Here is an 18665-nt window from a genome sequence, read left to right as displayed (position 1 = left end):
CCTCTGTTGATAGTTGGGAAAGCAATGAGAAATCACAGACACAACAGAGCTGTCTGCAGAGTCAGAAACACAGCACTGAATTGGTCCATCACATAATCAGTACATATAACACCTTACAGAAGAATATTTTATAATTTTTTTTAATAAAAGGTAACACTTGGCACTTTTCCACACATCCTTATTTCTGCATAGACTATCTCCTTTAATTTTTTTTATTTCAAAGTTTTCATCCAAACAAGGGAGAAAAACAAATTTTTACCAATGATTGTAGTAGCCTCTGTTTGCTTAGTTTTTTTGTTTTGAGACTGTTTGTTTGGTGGTGGTTGTTTTTTAAGGCCACAATTTTCAAAAATGTTTTGTGATTATGTGCACCTCAATTTTGGGGTACCTAATCTGGGTAAATTCTAAGTACTCTCTGAAAATCAGGTACCTTAAAAGTGTATGAAGTTAGGCATCCAAAAACAGGTGTCCAAAATCAGAGCCTGTTTTGATCAGGATGGCCAGTCATTCATTTACCAGCAAGACTCTAATCAGCAGAAATCTTTGCTTCATCATGCTACTCAGAGATTTGTGAGAAGCAGTCTCTGAAAAAATAATGAGTGGGCACGGAGCAGGTAAGGCTGTCAATAATGTAATATAAAAAACAATGATTATATCCAACATGGAAGTCTCTCTCTCACACACACACACACACGTCACATGGAAGTCAATAGCAAAACTGATATTGATTTCAGTGGATTTTACCCATACATTTTACACTTACTCCAGCTATATAGTTTGTCTGTACTTTCCATGTTTGTTAGTTCTCTCCTTTGTGTGTAGGAACTAGTGCTGAGGAATTTACCAGACTCCTTCTGAGGCACCCAGCATGATAGAGCCCGGGTTTCTGTTGATAGTGACATAGCTGAATACTTAGCCTCTTTAAAAAAAAAAAACAAATTGTTTAAAACCACTTAGGTTATGTTCACATATTTTTAGAACAGTTTTTTTAAATGAACTCCTTATCCTAGCAGTTTTAAAAAATAATGTTTCTGGTCATGTAAACTAAACATTTACTAAAACTCTGAGGGTTTGTTTGGTTCATGTCACCCCATGTCAGGAGGGGCGGGGCCAAGGAGTCAGGATCCTGAACTGACAGGGCCAGGGCCATAGCAACAAAGAACGTGGCCCCCCTCCGAACGGTGGCCCCCTCCGAACATATGTCCGGGCGGGGCCCCTTACAATGCAGAAACTGGAATGCGGTATTTATTTTGCCACTTTTAGGGGGCCCCTTCCTTGCGGGGCCCCCTCTGGTCGGAGGGTACGGAGGGCACTCGCTACGCCTCTGGACAGGGCCTCTGGCCAGAGAGCTCCAGACCAGGGCCAATGGGAAACAGCCAGCACCCCAAGCCAGTCTGATTGGCCTGGCTGCCTGGTCCATCCGGGGGCCACGGCTCAGGTCCCAGCCCCATGTGCGCTGCAGGAAAAGAGCCAGCAAGAGCAGCTCCAGCACTTGGGGTGACAAGCTGCGGCTGGGAGCCGGAGGGAGAATTGCAGCATGAGAGGCTGGGGGCACACAGTGACCAGTGTGATGGAGCCAGTGCATGGGACAGTCAGTGCAAAGAGCGGGAACCCACCATGAAGAAGTGACAGACCCAACCAGGCAAGGCCATGAGTTGGGGAGTGAACAGCTGCCCCATATATGTGGAGGGGGGCGGGGGAATCAGAGACGCTGTAAGGGTACGAGAGTTACAGAGACCCCAGCTAAGGAGAGTGAGTGGAGCAGGGAGGGAGCTGAGCTGTGGGAGCCCAGTAACCCACACCCACAGTGCCCTGAGACCCACTGTGCAGGAAGTTGTAACAAGCACCGGCCTGAGGAGCTTTCAAGCTGCCAGGAGGAAGAGGGAAGTCCTGCGGGGTAACTGTGCCTGTTCTGCGGAGGCCTGTTGGGCAGGGCATTATCCTCACCACACACCCCTTCTGGAACGATCAAACCAAAGAGCCAAGCTTCACCACCGCACAAAAGAGACTGTTACTGTTTAAAGTGTTTTTCGTACGTTTATTTTTAGTATGTCTTTCCATTCAAGTGTAGGAAGTGGTGTAAGGATCGTTTTAATAGATTTTAAAACAACTTTCGACTGCTTAATATATTTTGAAACCTGCTAACAGGTTTTCTCCCATTTTTAGGCTTTCCTGGAGAAAGATAAATTGGTTTCATTTGATTTGGTGTTTGTGTGTGTGCCCTTTTTAACAGTCTAGTTAAAGATAAAGATACTATGCAGGTAGGGGTATGTTAATTATTGTGAATCTATTTAATAACCAGGTACTGGCTCTCCACCTCACAGATGGATCTGACGGGGGTAAGAAGAGCAACTGGAGAGGAAGTACTGTGATGAGAGGGTGAGGCAATTTGGAAGCTCCTTCATCATAGCTTCCAATGTTCAGGCTCAGTCCTGGGGTCTCACAAGCAGCTGTAATGGCAATTGGGTTGCAGCCTTAAACCCAGTCCAGAGTATTCTGAGAACCCAGTAGGCAAGGCCCTGCTGGGATAGCCTAGCTAGGTAGATCTTGGGGAAGGAAGCCCCTGGAGTTTATAGTGTTTCACCTCCTTCCACAGGCAGGGAACCAAACCCAGCCTGTATCTCAGGGTAACACCGGGGGGCAGTGAGAGATGGATTGCTTCTCATCCCACTGAGATAACTTAGGGTGGGATAGGTCCCATTTTACAATACCACTACCCAAATACTGTTACAATCATCACTGGAAGGTAAGTGCAGTGACCTAAATACTGGCCGTGCTTTGACCAGCCTGCAGCTGTATAAAACATTACATACCACTGATAAACTGATCAGCAGACAAGAGTAATATAGAGTGTATAGATAAGGGTATGGCATGTCTCATGAACATATGCACTCACTACTACATTATTTCATATCTCTGCATCTGCCTACAGAAGTGAGATTTTTAGTGGAAATGCCACTGCCAGATGGCTAAGAAAGTCACCTCATAACTATGCAGTGTAGTTATAGGCATGCTGGTCCCAGGATATTGGAGAGACAAGGTGGAGGAGGTAAAACAGAAGTTGGTCCAATAAAGATATTATCTCACCCACACCTACCTTGCACTCATGACTATATCAGAGATTCATATTTGGGTCTGTGGCAGAGGTATATTTCAATACTACAAAGATATTACTTTTCATGGCTTTTATCCCCTTTTTGCCATGAGACAGAGCTTGTTTTTAGTAGGCATTGTATAAAAGAAAATCCATGATTTATGAGCACATCTTTTGACCCTATAAAGCACAAGAGAACAACAGAGGTGGGGAGCATTTGTTACAGTCCCACTGTCATGGGCCATAGCCCTAGATTCATAGATCCTATGACCAGAAGGGATCATTGTGATAATCTAGTCTGGCCTCCTGTAAAACCGAGGCCATAGAATTCCCCAAAATAATTCCTAGAACATATCTTTTAAAATCCACCATGACCCCTGGTAAATTATTCCAATGATTAATTAACCTCACTGTTAAAAATTTACCCCTTATTTATAGTCTGAATTTACCTAGCTTCAATTTCCAGCCATTGGATTATGTTACATCTTTTTCTGCTAGATTGAAGAGCCCATTATCAAGTATTTGGACTCCATGTAGGTACTTGTAGACTGTAATCAAGCAACCCCTTAACTTTCTCTTTCTTAAACTAAATAGATTGAGCTCCTTGAATCTATCACTATAAGGCAGGTTTTCTAATCCTTTAATCATTCTCGCAGATATTCTCTGAACCCTTTCCAATTTTTGGACACAGTATTCCATCAGCCGTAATGGTATCCCAAATGCAGAAGTAAAATAACCTCTCTACCCCTACTCGAGATTCCCATTTAGGCACCCAAGGATTGCAATAGCCCTTTTTTGGCCACAGCGTCACACTGAGAGCTCATGTTCAGTTTATTATCCACCACAATGCCCCACATCTTTTTCAGAGTGACTGCTTCCCAGGATACAGTCCCCCATCATCTAAGCATGGCCTACAGTCTTTGTTCCTATATGTATACATTTACAATTAGCTGTCTTAAAATGTATATTGTTTCATGTGCCCAGCTTACCAAGTGATTCAGATCGCTTTGTCTCAGTGATCTGTCCTCTTCACTATTTATTACTCCCCTGTTTTCTGTGTTATGTGCAAACTTTATCAACGATATCATGTTTTCTTCCAGGTCATAGATAAAAATGTTAAATAACTAGGGTCAAGAACCGATCCTGGCTGGACCCCATTGGAAATAGACCCACTTGCTAATGATTCCCCAATTTCACTTACAGTTTGACCAGCTTTTAATCCATGTCATGTGTGCCAGGTTAATTTTATATCATTCTAGTTTTTTAATCAAGATGCCATGCAGTACCAAGTCAAAAGCCTCACAGAAGTCTAATGAAAGGTTTCAGAGTAGCAGCCGTGTTAGTCTGTATCCGCAAAAAGAAGAACAGGAGGACTTGTGGCACCTTAGAGACTAACAAATTTATTAGAGCATAAGCTTTCGTGGACTACAGCCCACTTCTTCGGATGCATATAGAATGGAACATATATTGAGAAGATATATATACACACATACAGAGAGCATAAACAGGTGGGAGTTGTCTTACCACCTCTGAGAGGCCAATTAATTAAGAGAAAAAAAACTTTTGAAGTGATAATCAAGCTAGCCCAGTACAGACAGACAGTTAGATAACAAGTGTGAGAATACTTACAAGGGGAGATAGATTCAATGTTTGTAATGGCTCAACCATTCCCAGTCCTTATTCAAACCGGAGTTGATTGTGTCTAGTTTGCATATCAATTCTAGCTCAGCAGTTTCTCCTTGGAGTCTGCTTTTGAAGTTTTTCTGTTGTAATATAGCCACCCGCAGGTCTGTCACTGAATGACCAGACAGGTTAAAGTGTTCTCCCACTGGTTTTTGAGTATTTTGATTCCTGATGTCAGATTTGTGTCCATTAATTCTTTTGCGTAGAGACTGTCCGGTTTGGCCAATGTACATGGCAGAGGGGCATTGCTGGCACATGATGGCATATATCACATTGGTAGATGTGCAGGTGAACGAGCCCCTGATGGTATGGCTGATGTGATTAGGTCCTATGATGATGTCACTGGAATAGATATGTGGACAGAGTTGACATCGGGGTTTGTTACAAGGATAGGTTCCTGGGTTAGTGGTTTTGTTCAGTGATGTGTGGTTGCTGGTGAGTATTTGCTTTAGGTTGGGGGGTTGTCTGTAAGCGAGGACAGGTCTGTCTCCCAAGATCTGTGAGAGTAAAGGATCATCTTTCAGGATAGGTTGTAGATCTCTGATGATGCGCTGGAGAGGTTTTAGTTGGGGGCTGAAGGTGACAGCTAGTGGTGTTCTGTTATTTTCTTTGTTGGGCCTGTCTTGTAGGAGGTGACTTCTGGGTACTCGTCTGGCTCTGTCAATCTGTTTTTTCACTTCAGCAGGTGGGTATTGTAGTTTTAAGAATGCTTGATAGAGATCTTGTAGGTGCTTGTCTCTATCCGAGGGATTGGAGCAAATGCGGTTATATCTTAGAGCTTGGCTGTAGACAATGGATCGTGTGGTGTGTCCTGGATGGAAGCTGGAGGCATGTAGGTAAGTGTAGCGGTCAGTAGGTTTCCGGTATAGGGTGGTATTTATGTGACCATCGCTTATTAGCACAGTAGTGTCCAGGAAATGGACCGCTTGTGTGGATTGATCTAGGCTGAGGTTGATGGTGGGATGGAAATTATTGAAATCATGGTGAAATTCCTCAAGGGCTTCTTTTCCATGGGTCCAGATGATGAAGATGTCATCAATGTAGCGCAAGTAGAGTAGGGGCGTTAGGGGACGAGAGCTAAGGAAGCGTTGTTCTAAGTCAGCCATAAAAATGTTGGCATATTGTGGGGCCATGCGGGTACCCATAGCAGTGCCGCTGACTTGAAGGTATATATTGTCCCCAAATGTGAAATAGTTGTGGGTGAGGACAAAATCACAAAGTTCAGCCACCAGGTTAGCTGTGACATTATCAGGGATACTGTTCCTGATAGCTTGTAGTCCATCTTTGTGTGGAATATTGGTGTAGAGGGCTTCTACGTCCATAGTGGCCAGGATGGTGTTTTCTGGAAGATCACCGATGGATTGTAGTTTCCTCAGGAAGTCAGTGGTGTCTCGAAGATAGCTGGGAGTGCTGGTAGCGTAGGGTCTGAGGAGAGAGTCTACATAACCAGACAAGCCTGATGTTAGGGTGCCAATGCCTGAGATGATGGGGCGTCCAGGATATCCAGGTTTATGGATCTTGGGTAGCAAATCTGACATCAGGAATCAAAATACTCAAAAACCAGTGGGAGAACACTTTAACCTGTCTGGTCATTCAGTGACAGACCTGCGGGTGGCTATATTACAACAGAAAAACTTCAAAAACAGACTCCAAGGAGAAACTGCTGAGCTAGAATTGATATGCAAACTAGACACAATCAACTCCGGTTTGAATAAGGACTGGGAATGGTTGAGCCATTACAAACATTGAATCTATCTCCCCTTGTAAGTATTCTCACACTTGTTATCTAACTGTCTGTCTGTACTGGGCTAGCTTGATTATCACTTCAAAAGTTTTTTTTCTCTTAATTAATTGGCCTCTCAGAGGTGGTAAGACAACTCCCACCTGTTTATGCTCTCTGTATGTGTGTATATATATCTCCTCAATATATGTTCCATTCTATATGCATCCGAAGAAGTGGGCTGTAGTCCACGAAAGCTTATGCTCTAATAAATTTGTTAGTCTCTAAGGTGCCACAAGTCCTCCTGTTCTTCTTTTTACAGAAGTCTAAGTATATTATATCAACACTATTATCTTTATCAACCAAACTTGTAATCTCATTAAAAAAATCACGTTAGTTTGATAGGGCAAGTTAGGCAAGTGTTCAGAACACAACAGTAGGCTTACTCAGCAAGACAGGCTCCTGAAAATACTTCAGAGCTCTGTTCATATCATTGCCTTCCCATTGAATAAGATGATTAAATTCAAGGTTTCAGTAGTCCCTCTCTTCAAAGTCTTCCATTGGGTTGGACCAATTTACCATTAAGACCACTACTTTGCCTAATTGCAACCTTCCATAAGAGCTGTGTTCCAGTAGAACATTGGAACAATAGATGCTCAATAACAAAACTTATGAGTGTAAGAAAATGAGTTTTCACAGGGAACATGGAATGTGGTTCCAGAAGAGAAAACAGGGTGTCTGTGAATCTGAGCATTTTTAGAGTAAAATGTAAAAACTAAGTTACAAGATCCTGGAGGCAAGGACTATCTTCCTATTATTTAGCCACTAGCAAAATGAGGCCCTCAGCCACCACTGTCATATAAAGAATAAATAATGAAACCTACTTCTTAGACTGAACCCTCCTTTGGCAACCCTACCAATATCACGTATTTAAGAAATAGCCCCTCTAGAATGAGGGGAGGATAGATATATGTATATTCTTAAGTTCACTTTATTATTTAAGGTGCTCAGACATCAGGGGATGGGCTCAGTATAAGAAACTAGATAGATGGACAGACCTAGAGCTAGATAAGGGTTTTGTGAGGGTGGTTGTTACATGTACCATAGCAGGGTTTTTTTTGGGGGGGGGAGGAGGGGAGCGGGGGAGTGCTAATCAACTCTCAATTTTAAAAAAGCACGTTAAAAATAGCTGATTCAACTTTTCTCATGTCTGAATGCAGCACAACTGCTGTGTAATATCAGCAGCAGCTGGAAATCTTTGGTACTGCACTGTTACTTAAGAATTTCAAATAGAAAATGAAAAATCACTAGGTTGAAGATCCGTTAAGTTTTGACCCATAATATGACTAATTTCTGCTATTGAAATAAATTGTTTCTCCTGTAAAAACATTTCATGCAAAGATAATACTAAATTTAAACAGACAAGCAACACATTTCTCAAAGAAAAAGTAAGTTAGCAAGGATATATATTTATTCTATTGTCCTGGCTGTCCCCAAAGAAAAACAAGCCCATATCTATATTGGAGTTTACTATGAGGGGTATTTACACTTGTTTAAGATGCTCACATCCCTTCATTTAACCAGTATAAAATACTCAGGTAAAGAGGTAATCTTCTTGTTCCCTCTAATTGTAGAAGTGTTGTAAATTTTCAGGGATAGATTGCTGTTGGGCCAATCCCTGTTACAATCCTTTATAATTTAAAATCATCAATTACATAAGTAGGGTGAATAAATGGTTATTATTTGATTTTAAAACTATGTTGTAACACTCAAGCCTAATTTAAAACCAATATACTCTTAACAAGGGGGACACCAGATATACGGTTTCTTGTAATTTTCCTCCCTTCCTCTCCCTCCACTCAAGAAGCCCACCTAGTACTAATACAATGTTAAGACTGAAAAACCTTAGTACCCACAAGTCAGGAAATGCAGAGTTAAATTTGGAAGCTCAGTACTCTGATGAAAGATTGCTACTGCTGCAACCAGGAACTCCCTAGCAGCTCTCTGAAATCTAAGACTCTCACCTGCATTGATTGTGAGCTGAAATCACACACACCGACACAGAAAGACCCAAACCCTGAATTGACTGAAGTGGCCAGTCCCAAAGCACATGAAAGACACTTTGGAGGATATCTCTGGTTTTTAGGTAGTTCTCCCAGGCCATTTCAATGCACCAGAGAGAAGTTCTATCAACCATAAACATTGTTAAACATACAACTATAAAAAGTCATGTATTATCCTTCACATATTTGCTTCAGTTAGACTAAACAAGTGTGCTGCATTTCTACAAAGTGTCTGGATCTTAAAAAGCAGAGTTTCTATGTAATCAAGTACACATGGTAGTCGCAATACATTTATGATTGAATAACAGTCAAAAGCTAAAATTTGTGTAGATTATCAACGAATGAATCACGAATGCCATGGGAAAGCAGTATTTTGCATAGCTTCTCTGTTTTTTGTATATGAATATGTGTAGAGTATCTCATGCATAAATGCTTTCATGATCTGTGTAATCATGCCTGTAATGCCTGTTTCTCAGCTGTCTTTGCTGCCTTCTGTAGTTATATGTCATCAAAGGTTTTAGCAACAAAAGGAGACTAGATACCCAGTAATAGAAGGAAATAGACTATTACACAACAAAAGAAAAGGAGCATGCACTGTTCCTAGACTCCCAATGCCACTGTAATAATAAATAATGTTAGAACATTGTTCTAGACAAGGGTTTTGTTGCATGCCCTGTATAGATATGATGGGAAAATTGGGCTCATTGGCAGATCTCAGGTTTCTGGGTCAATACATTCATTTATTGCATGTTTTAGAGACAGAGACAATTACTGGAACTCTGGAAATACAAATTAATGTGGCTCAGTATGTCCAGCTTCCGCATCCTCAGTGTCTCTTCACAAAACAGTGTCCTCTTTTCAAAATCCATACATAGAAATAGTTATTGTTTTGAAAAATCAGCATTTGCTAAGGGATACCAAGCTGTTCGTAATGTCACTGCCTATAGGGGAAAACTGTGGTATTAGATATAAGGTGGTTATAAGATATAAGGTGGTCACTGATGCCAAATTCTGACTTCTTAAAGGTAACCACCAGGCAATGATTGCCCCTAAAAACTCTTTCCATTTTCACATAGCAGAACTAAGTGATATTAACTCAATATTGGCAACACTTTCCAATGCTTAGCTGAAGGACTACGTCAAATTTCATTTTCTATGGTAACTATCAAGAATGAGTGCCAAATGGGAGTCAGTGTGCCAAATTTTCACAGAAGGCTGATGGGGCACAAGCAGATTTTAACATCTCCTTCCCTCTGCTTCTTTATCTGTTCATCCAGAAGAGAACATTCTCAGTCTGCTGCTCAATGCTTCAGTCAGGAATCACCGGGTGATTTTGTGGCTCATTTTATACTGAAGTTCAGGCTAGTAGATGGTAATGGTCTCTCCTTCTGGCCTTAACAAAAACAACAACAACAACAACAACAAAAACCCTACTATGAATTACAAGACAACATTAATCACCCTGCAAAAGGAAATATTGGCTCCTCTTGCATCTTTTTGCTCAGTGGGAAATCACAATGTGCAGTCTGTGCTGCTACCAGAAGGCTCCATTGGTGAATGATGGTAAATTTACAGTAACAGCATTTGGAATATAAACATCATGCAGGGATCCATCTAGTTCAGTATCCTGTCTCTGACGGTGGCCATTACCATATGGAATAACCTGCTCATGGGGATATTTTTTCCCAACCATCATCAGCTACTAGTTGGAGTATTTCTCTCTCTCTCTCTCTCTCTCTCACACACACCCCTGAATACATAATATTATGCATCATTGAACCAAGTATGGAGCACCCCACTTAACTTTTTTGCTGTGTTGAAAACAGATCATTTATTCTTACTCTTTGTTTTCTCCCTCTTTGCCAGATTCTGATCCACGTCAAATTTTTCCATTTTACCCCAGGACTATTTAGTTTACTTAATAGCTTCCTCATGGAGGGACTTTGTCAAAGGCTTTTAGAAAGTAAAAAAAAAATATTATGTCAAATGGTGGTTCTTTATCGACTGCCGGTATTTTACTGACAGAGTCAAAAAAAAGTTAGTGCATTCGAGAAATGATTTTCCTTTACTAAGTAAAATGGCATTGCAAACCTTCAATGCCTGAAGATATTTGATAGCACTATTGCCAGTTTCATGCTGAAATCCACATCCCTGAAGGGATCAGAATAGGTTTTCAAGGTCCAAATTCATGGATTTATAGACTCCGAGGCCAGAAGGGACCATTGAGACCATCTTGTTTGACCTCCTATGTAACAGACCATAGAATTCCCCCACAATAATTCCTTGAAGTTTATCTTTTAGAAAAACATCCATTCTTGATTTTAAAAATGCCAGCAATGGAGAATCCATCACAAACTCTGGTACATTTTTCCAGTGATTAATTACCCTTACTGTTAATAATGTACATCTTATTTCCAGTCTGAATTTGTCTAGTTTCAACTTCCAGCCAATGGATGATGTTACACTTTTCTCTGTTAGACTGAAGAGCCCACTCTTAAACATTTGGTCCCCATGTAGGTACTTATACACTGTAATCAATGCTTATCCTGGTCTTCGATAAGCTAAATAGATTGAGCTCCTGGAGTCTGTCACTATAAGACAGGTCTTCTAATCCTTTAATCATTTTCATGGCTCTTCTCTGAACCCTTTCCAATTTATCAACATCCTTCTCCAATTGTGGGCACCAGAACTGGACAGAGTATTCCAGTAGCAATTGCACCAGAGCCAAATATAGAGGTTAAATAACCTCTTTACTCTTACTTGAGATTCTCCTGTTTATGAATCCAAGGATTGCATTAGCCTTTTTGAAAACAGCATTGCATTGGGAGCTCATGTTTAGCTGATTATCCACCACAACCCCTGAATCTTTTTCAGAGTCACTGTTTCCCAGGATAGCATTCTGCATCCTGTAAATATGGCCTACATTCTTTGTTTCTATATGTATACATTTACCATATTAAAATGCATATTGTTCGCTTGCACCAAAACTATCATTATCAAATCGCCATTATTTACCACCTTCCCAAATTTTGGGTCATCTGCAAACTCTGAGTGATGATTTTTGTTTTCTTTCAGATTTTGTTTTCTTTCAGATCATAAAAAAAAATGTTTAATAGTGTAGTGCCAAGAACCAATCCCTGTGGGACCTCACTAGAAACACACCAGTTCGATGAGGATTCCCATTCAAAATTACATTTTGAGACCTATCAGCTAGCTAGCTTTTAATCCATTTAATGTCTCCCATGTTAATTTTATATCATTCTAGTTTTTTTAATCAAAACGTTGTGCAGTACCAAGTCAAATGCCTTCTGTAAGTATAAGAATATTACATCAACACTATTAGCTTTATCAACCAAACTTGTAATCTCTTCAAAGAAAGATATCAAGTTAGTTTAAGAGGGTCTATTTTCCATAAACCTATGTTGATTGGCATTAATTATATTACCCTCCTTTAATTTTTTTTATTGAGTCCTGTATCAGCCTCTCCATTATCTTGCCATTTATCGATGTCACACTGATAGGCCTAAAATTACCCAGATCATCCCTTTACCCTTTTTAAATATTGGCACAACATTAGCTTTCTTCCAGTCTTCTGGAACTTTCCTGGTACTCCAACACTTATTGAAAAATCAACATTAATTGTGGATGCAAGTTATCTGGAGCTGCCAATTTAAAAATGTCTAACTTTAGTAGCTGCTGTTTAACATCCTCCTGAGATACTAGTTGGAATGGAAAGTGACATGAATTCCCAAATACAGAACAGAAATATTTATTGAACATATGCCTTTTCTGCATTATTACTGAAAATTCTACATTTCCATCTAGTAATGGACTAACACCATTCTTTTTGTTCTCAATACACTTAAAAAAAACCTTCTTATTGACCATAACTCTGCTGGCCATAGATTTCTTGTGTCCCTTTGCTTCCCTTAAGAATTTTCTGCATTTCCTAGCTTCTGATTTAAATTGATAATAAAGCACTCCTTTTCACTAGAAGAAGCGCCAGTAGGTCATGGAAAACATACTCTGGCTTAGTAACACTAGTGCAGAGGTGTCCAACCTGAGCCTGAGAAGGAGCCAGAATTTACCAATGTACATTGCCAAAGAGCCACAGTAATACGGCAGCAGCCCCTCCTCAAAACCCCCACCCTGCTCCCAGTGCCTCCCACCCACTGGCAACACCGGTGATCAGCGCCTTCCCCTTCCTCCCCGCACCTCCTGATCAGCTGTTCCATGGCATGCAGGAGGCTCTGGGGGGGAGGGGCAGGAACGAGGGCATAGCAGGGGAGGGGGCAGGGCCTGTGGCAGAGCCAGGGGTTGAGCAGTGAGCACCTCCTGGCACATTGGAAAGTTGGCACCTGTAGCTCTAGCCCCGGAGTCAGTGCCTATACAAGGAGCTGCATATTAACTTCTGAAGAGCCACATGTGGCTCCAGAGCCACAGGTTGGCCACCCCTAGAATCACAGAATCATAGAATATCATGGTTGGAAGGGACCTCAGCAGGTCATCTAGTCCAACCCCCTGCTCAAAGCAGGACCAATTCCCAACTATATCATCCCAGCCAGGGCTTTGTCAAGCCTGACCTTAAAAACCTCTAAGGAAGGAGATTCCATCACCTCCCTAGGTAACCCATTCTAGTGCTTCATCACCCTCCTAGTGAAAAACTTTTTTCTAATATTCAACCTAAACCTCCCCCACTGCAACTTGAGACCATTACTCCTTGTTCTGTCATCTGGAACCACTGAGAACAGTCTAGATCCATCCTCTTTGGAACCCCCTTTCAGGTAGTTGAAAGCAGCTATCAAATCCCCCCTCATTCTTCTCTTCTGCAGACTAAACAATCCCAGTTCCCTCAGCCTCACCTCATAAGTCATGTGCTCCAGCCCCCTAATCATTTTTGTTGCCCTCCGCTGGACTCTTTCCAATTTTTCCACATCCTTCTTGTAGTGTGGGGTCCAAAACTGGACACAGTGCTCCAGAAGAGGCCTCACCAATGTCGAATAGAGGGGAATGATCACGTCCCTTGATCTGCTGGCAATGCCCCTACTTATACAGCCCAAACTGCCATTAGCCTTCTTGGCAACAAGGGCACTAGTGGTTGTTCCAACCTGGGATTAGCATTAGCTCCTGAATAATTTTAGTTTCACAAGGTTTCTAAAATTAAGTGAATTTTGGTGATTTCAAATAAGTCTGTTTGAGATTAGGGAGTTTTCATCCCAAAACTCAATGCAAAACGAAGAGAAAATGCTTACATAAAACCTAGTGAAGCAAAACTTCTGAGGTTAGAACAAAAAATTTCACTGAAGGGACACTCACTGCACTTCTCTGAACTAGAGAAGGTACTGGAAAAAAGATACATCTCTACATTTTATTGCTCATTTATCATTTCAGGTCCCTTTTGAGTCTTTGACAAATTCTAAAAGCTGTCAAATGTATCTTTAAAGAACCAAGGGCCTGACATTATGTTGGTTATTGTAATGCTAACTGAGGAACCTGTGAGGTACTAGGTGCTTTCAACTCCATCTGAAGTCAGTGGTCACCTCCTAGTGACTTACACAGAAAGACAAGGGTGCTCAGCACCTCCTGGGAACCACTTTTTTCCTAAACAATTACTTCTTTCAGTTGATGTAATTTTATCGAGACTGAAGTTTAGATTCCCATCATTTCTCTTTAAATACGATATATTTAAAAGTGGCAACTTATATTAGACATTTTTAAAATATCTTCTCCCTAATACATTATATACAAGAATTGAACTTAGAACCATTTTCTTTTTATTTTAATTATGCTCTTTATATTTCTCATTGTATTTTTATTGTGAACTATTATCACTGCAAACATGACTTTACTGCTGCTAAACAAAAAGGAACTAAGCCTTCTTTAAAAAGAGATTGAATAAGATTGTTTTCCAAATCAAAGGACAGTGTCCTAAGTGAGTCCCTCAATGACACCTACAGATTTTAACCTGCACCCTGAAACTAGTGGCAATTTAAAAGGTATCCATGAAAGAACCAATAGCAGTTTCTCTGATTAGTTATTAAATTGCTGTACATTGCATCTCTTATTCATATGTAATGCAGCTAATCTTCAGAAATGATCCATATTAGGGATGATACCCCATCCTACCAGCTTTTTACAACAGTTACAAACAGTATTACCATCTCAACATTGGTCAAAAAGCAAGCCTTCCCAGGATACATCTACACAGCAGAGAAAAACCTGTGGCTGGCCAGTGCAAGCGGCCTTGGGCTCCTGGGTCTCGGGCTGTGGGGCTATTTCACTGCTGTGTAGAATTCTGGGCTTGGACTGGAGCCCGGGTTCTAGGACCATGCAAAGTGGGAGGATCCAAGTCCTCGGGCTCCAGCCCAAGCCTGGAATTCTACATAGCAATGAAACAGCCCCGCAACCCAAGCCCCAGCTGCGGGTGTCTAGGTGCTATGTAGACATAACCCCAGTGTGTTTACATACTCTCCCTCCTCGTCTCACTCTCTCCACAATGCTCGCTTTACACAGAGGAAACAAAAGTAAAGAGATTATTATTTGAATGAGAAAGGGTGAGATGGTCAAAGGAAACTGATTGTCCAGAAGGGGTATGATACAAAGGAACACAAAGGATTAATAAAATCCTAGGAGGAAGTAACCATATCAATCTATTTCCATTGTATGTAGGCACAGAACATTACCTTTCCCTAGAATTTTTTGCTAACAAGCATTAAGATGACTACAGGTAAATACTAGTGAGGACACTTTGCTAAACACAACAAAGAAAAAAAGTGCGTTCAGACAATAAGAATGTGTGCTAGATGAAGTTTAAAATACACAATTCAAAAATAAAAAGACCTATTTGTGCAAAGCTTGAAATGGGTTATTTTACTGTATCTTCATATAATGGTGTTGAAAATATGCAAGTATACTATTATATTGTGCATGCATACAACTGTATAAAAGTAAAGTACATATACTGGAGTGATCTTTTAAGTGTGACCAGTATGGTACCTTTTAAAAAATACAGTAAGAACACACAGCATTATTGTCCCCTTTGCATATCCTATACCTTACTTAGCTTACAAAACTAGTTGCTAGTATGAGATAGTTTTTTCTTTCAACTTTTTTCCATTTTAGAAAAAACACATTAAGGAATACAATTTCTGCTTCACTGAAACAATGGTTTTTGTGTGTGGTTTTTTTTAAATTCTCAAAATTTTTCTGCAAAATAAGGGCACTAACTAGTGATATTGCTTTGTAATTTTTTCATGTTAGCTTATTTTGTATGCAACATTCATATAAATTTGGTACATGATACATGAGAGAATTAATAATATATTTTTAGAATAGTGTGTATTATCGGTCAATTAAAAAAAATCCAAAAGCAAAAATCTTAGTCCTTCAATATAAAATTGGTTTAAAGCTAAAATAGAGCTTGTTTACATATATAAAAATCACTTGCAGCAAACAATGCATCACTTTTCTGGATCATGAGGAAGATAAAGTGTAGCCCCACGGTCAGAAGACCCAGTGCTTTATTGGTTTCCTGTTCTGTGAAAAACATATTAAAACCATTTCCATCAGAGAATTGATTTATTCTCCAAACAGAGCACGTCTTCGTTCGATGTGTTTTATGGACAGTTAGACTATATTGCAAGCTTTACCCAATAACTACTAGAGTATTTCAGTTTAATATTACACCCTAGTTTTCCATTTGAGTTAAATAAAAAAAATCCACTATTTTAGAAAATGAGAGTGTTTGGTGTTGGTGTAATACGAGAGCTTTTGAATGAGATTAAAATGTCTGATTCAGACGTGAAAATGCATGCATCAGTGGACAAAGCATTAACGCTTTTTAATATTAACAACCATATGAATGTCACTGAATTTCATTTTATAGTGCTTTGTTTTCTTGGGAGCAATTATAACTAAGAATAATTACACTCAAGTAATTACAAATTCTGGACACTAGTATATTTTAAACTTCAAATAAAACTACTTTATCATTTGAAAAATTAAATCAGTACAAAAATGAAAGCTAAAGTCAGTTACTTCATACATACTTAACAAATTTCAAATAGATCTTGCAGGCGGGCGGGTCGGAGAAAAATTAGTCATACCTTCCATATTTATTTTTATGTATTAAATATTTTCCCTATTTAAAAAACATATGATTATTTAGCTTGAAAAAGCAAATTAAAACAAACTCTCCAAAGAAGCATGCACAATACAATCCTTGTGAAGCCATGGGGTGGCTAAAACAGATCATACTTCTAAACATAACTACAATGTAATAGGAAGTTTAGAGAAGTTGTATTTATAAAGACAAAGCAGTATGAAAAGGAAACTCTTCCCAGAGAACCCCAAGGATTACAAAGACCACACAGAAGCAGGATTCAAATGACAGACATTATAAACTGACACACTGCCCCGCATAAAATCTTCCAGAAGCCATCATTAAACAATAATCAAGACCCAGCGTGAAAAGTTGCCAACAACAGCAAATCCTTATTTTGTTGTTTGAAAGTCTTCTAACCCATTTAGACTTACAAGAATAGGCTCACCTGTACTGGGTTGCACCAGCCATGGGGACAGGTGCACTCTGACCACCACTCCCCTGTGGTCCCCTTTGTCTTAGCCAGAGTTTTATGGGGGCTCTTCCGCACACTGTCCCACAAAGTAATACACTTACTCCTGTTTTGGATCAGACCCACAGGTCCTGAAGAGGGCACAGTCTGAGAACTATAATAGAGCCCCTGAGGGTTCTGTTGCCAACCACAGGCGCAGTGGGCATCCCTCATCAATGAAGGCAAACTTCTGCCAGCATCCATCCCATCAGACCCCCTGCAGCAGCTGTGTTGCTTAGTAAGATATGCATTCATGTTGTACTGATGTCTAGTGTTTCCCTTGGCCAGCTTTGATAAAAGCTTTTCTCTTCTTAGCAGATGTAAAGTCCTTTTTTTGTGGACCCTTCAGAATCTTTGACAGCTGCTATAAGCAGTGCATCGTGGGAGCACAGAGAGCAGAGCTGCACAGCATTATCTGCTGGCTGGTAGCTCTTTGTCAATAGATGACTCAACTCACAGAGCAACTTGACAGCATCCCTGCTTCAGGCAGAAGCAATCAATGCTCCACACAGCTGGGATACAAGGCTGTACACTGTGTTACAAACCCATTTCTGGATGACAAACCATAGTGGAAAAATACTCTTGCAATTTTCATTCTAATTTAGCACTTTCCTAGCCTATGCTGGCAACACACATGCATGTACTGAAGCAGATCTACATGTAAGCTTTACCAGCAGGATGCTTTCCTCTGAAAACAGTAAAAATAAGAGTAAATAACCAAAATCTATTGAAAATTATACCTTTCCAAAGAATGAAGAAAAAAAACCCCAACCAAACAGACATAAGACTAATTTTCTGCCTACCTAAAAAGATCCTATCAACAAAATTCCAGCAGTAGAGGACATAGATAATGAGTTCAGGAAGAATATTGTCTACACTAAATGTTGAACTGTAAGATACATTCTATACTGTATATAAACATAAGAAAACTACACTTGAGATTAAAATACAAAATTAAAGGTCTTGACTTGAAGCTTTTAGGAAAGATTTATCAAATGGGCATGCATATGCTTAGCAGCACATGTATCTTGGAAAGTTCTCTGTAATCATAATTAAATGTTGGGGATGAAGGAGGAGTAGAGGAGGAGGGGAAATTATTTCCTTCATTGCTTGTGAATGCCTTTTGGGTCAATAAGGCATTATTTTAAATGAATTCTTGAATTTTGCTTACTGAAATGATTTCATCACCTCACATTATGTTGTACCCTGCTCTGTAAGTATTTTGAACCTAATCATCTTCTCACATATGGCAGTGTAAATCAGGAAAAACTCCACTGAAGTCAGAGGAATTAAACATCAGGAGATCTGGGGTAAAAATTTCAAAAGAATTCTACATTAGTCTCTCACTATAAGAAATTAAATGTATCCAGTTCATAAATGACGTGCGTGTTTTAGCATTTCAAAGGCTACCATAAATTCAAATATAAGACCATGATGACTCTATCTTAAAGTATTTTAACTAAGAAAAGAATCACAGTACCAAATCATTAAAA

At 40.0% G+C, this 18665-nt stretch overlaps 1 protein-coding gene across 20 annotated transcripts in view; it reads right to left on the bottom strand.

The window, feature by feature from the left end:
* DLG2 (discs large MAGUK scaffold protein 2) overlaps nucleotides 1-18665 on the bottom strand; it is a 1449438-nt gene that overhangs the window by 586021 nt on the left and 844752 nt on the right. For 2 of the 20 annotated variants that reach the window (XM_005287559.5, XM_005287561.5), the window contains exon 1: nucleotides 17110-17574. The exons of 15 other annotated variants lie outside the window; for them this stretch is intronic. In XM_005287559.5, coding sequence (XP_005287616.1) covers nucleotides 17110-17427 — 318 coding nt within the window. In that variant the 5' untranslated portion in view covers nucleotides 17428-17574. Of the gene's footprint in view, nucleotides 1-17109; nucleotides 17609-18665 lie in introns of those variants that run through there. 3 more of the 20 variants (XM_042855976.2, XM_042855977.2, XM_042855978.2) reach the window with 3 other exon arrangements.

This window comes from Chrysemys picta, chromosome 1, assembly GCF_011386835.1.
Source record: "Chrysemys picta bellii isolate R12L10 chromosome 1, ASM1138683v2, whole genome shotgun sequence".
NCBI lineage: Eukaryota > Metazoa > Chordata > Testudines > Emydidae > Chrysemys > Chrysemys picta.
Note: the sequence above shows the minus strand (reverse complement) of the source record. Positions and strands in the feature narration are given on the sequence as shown.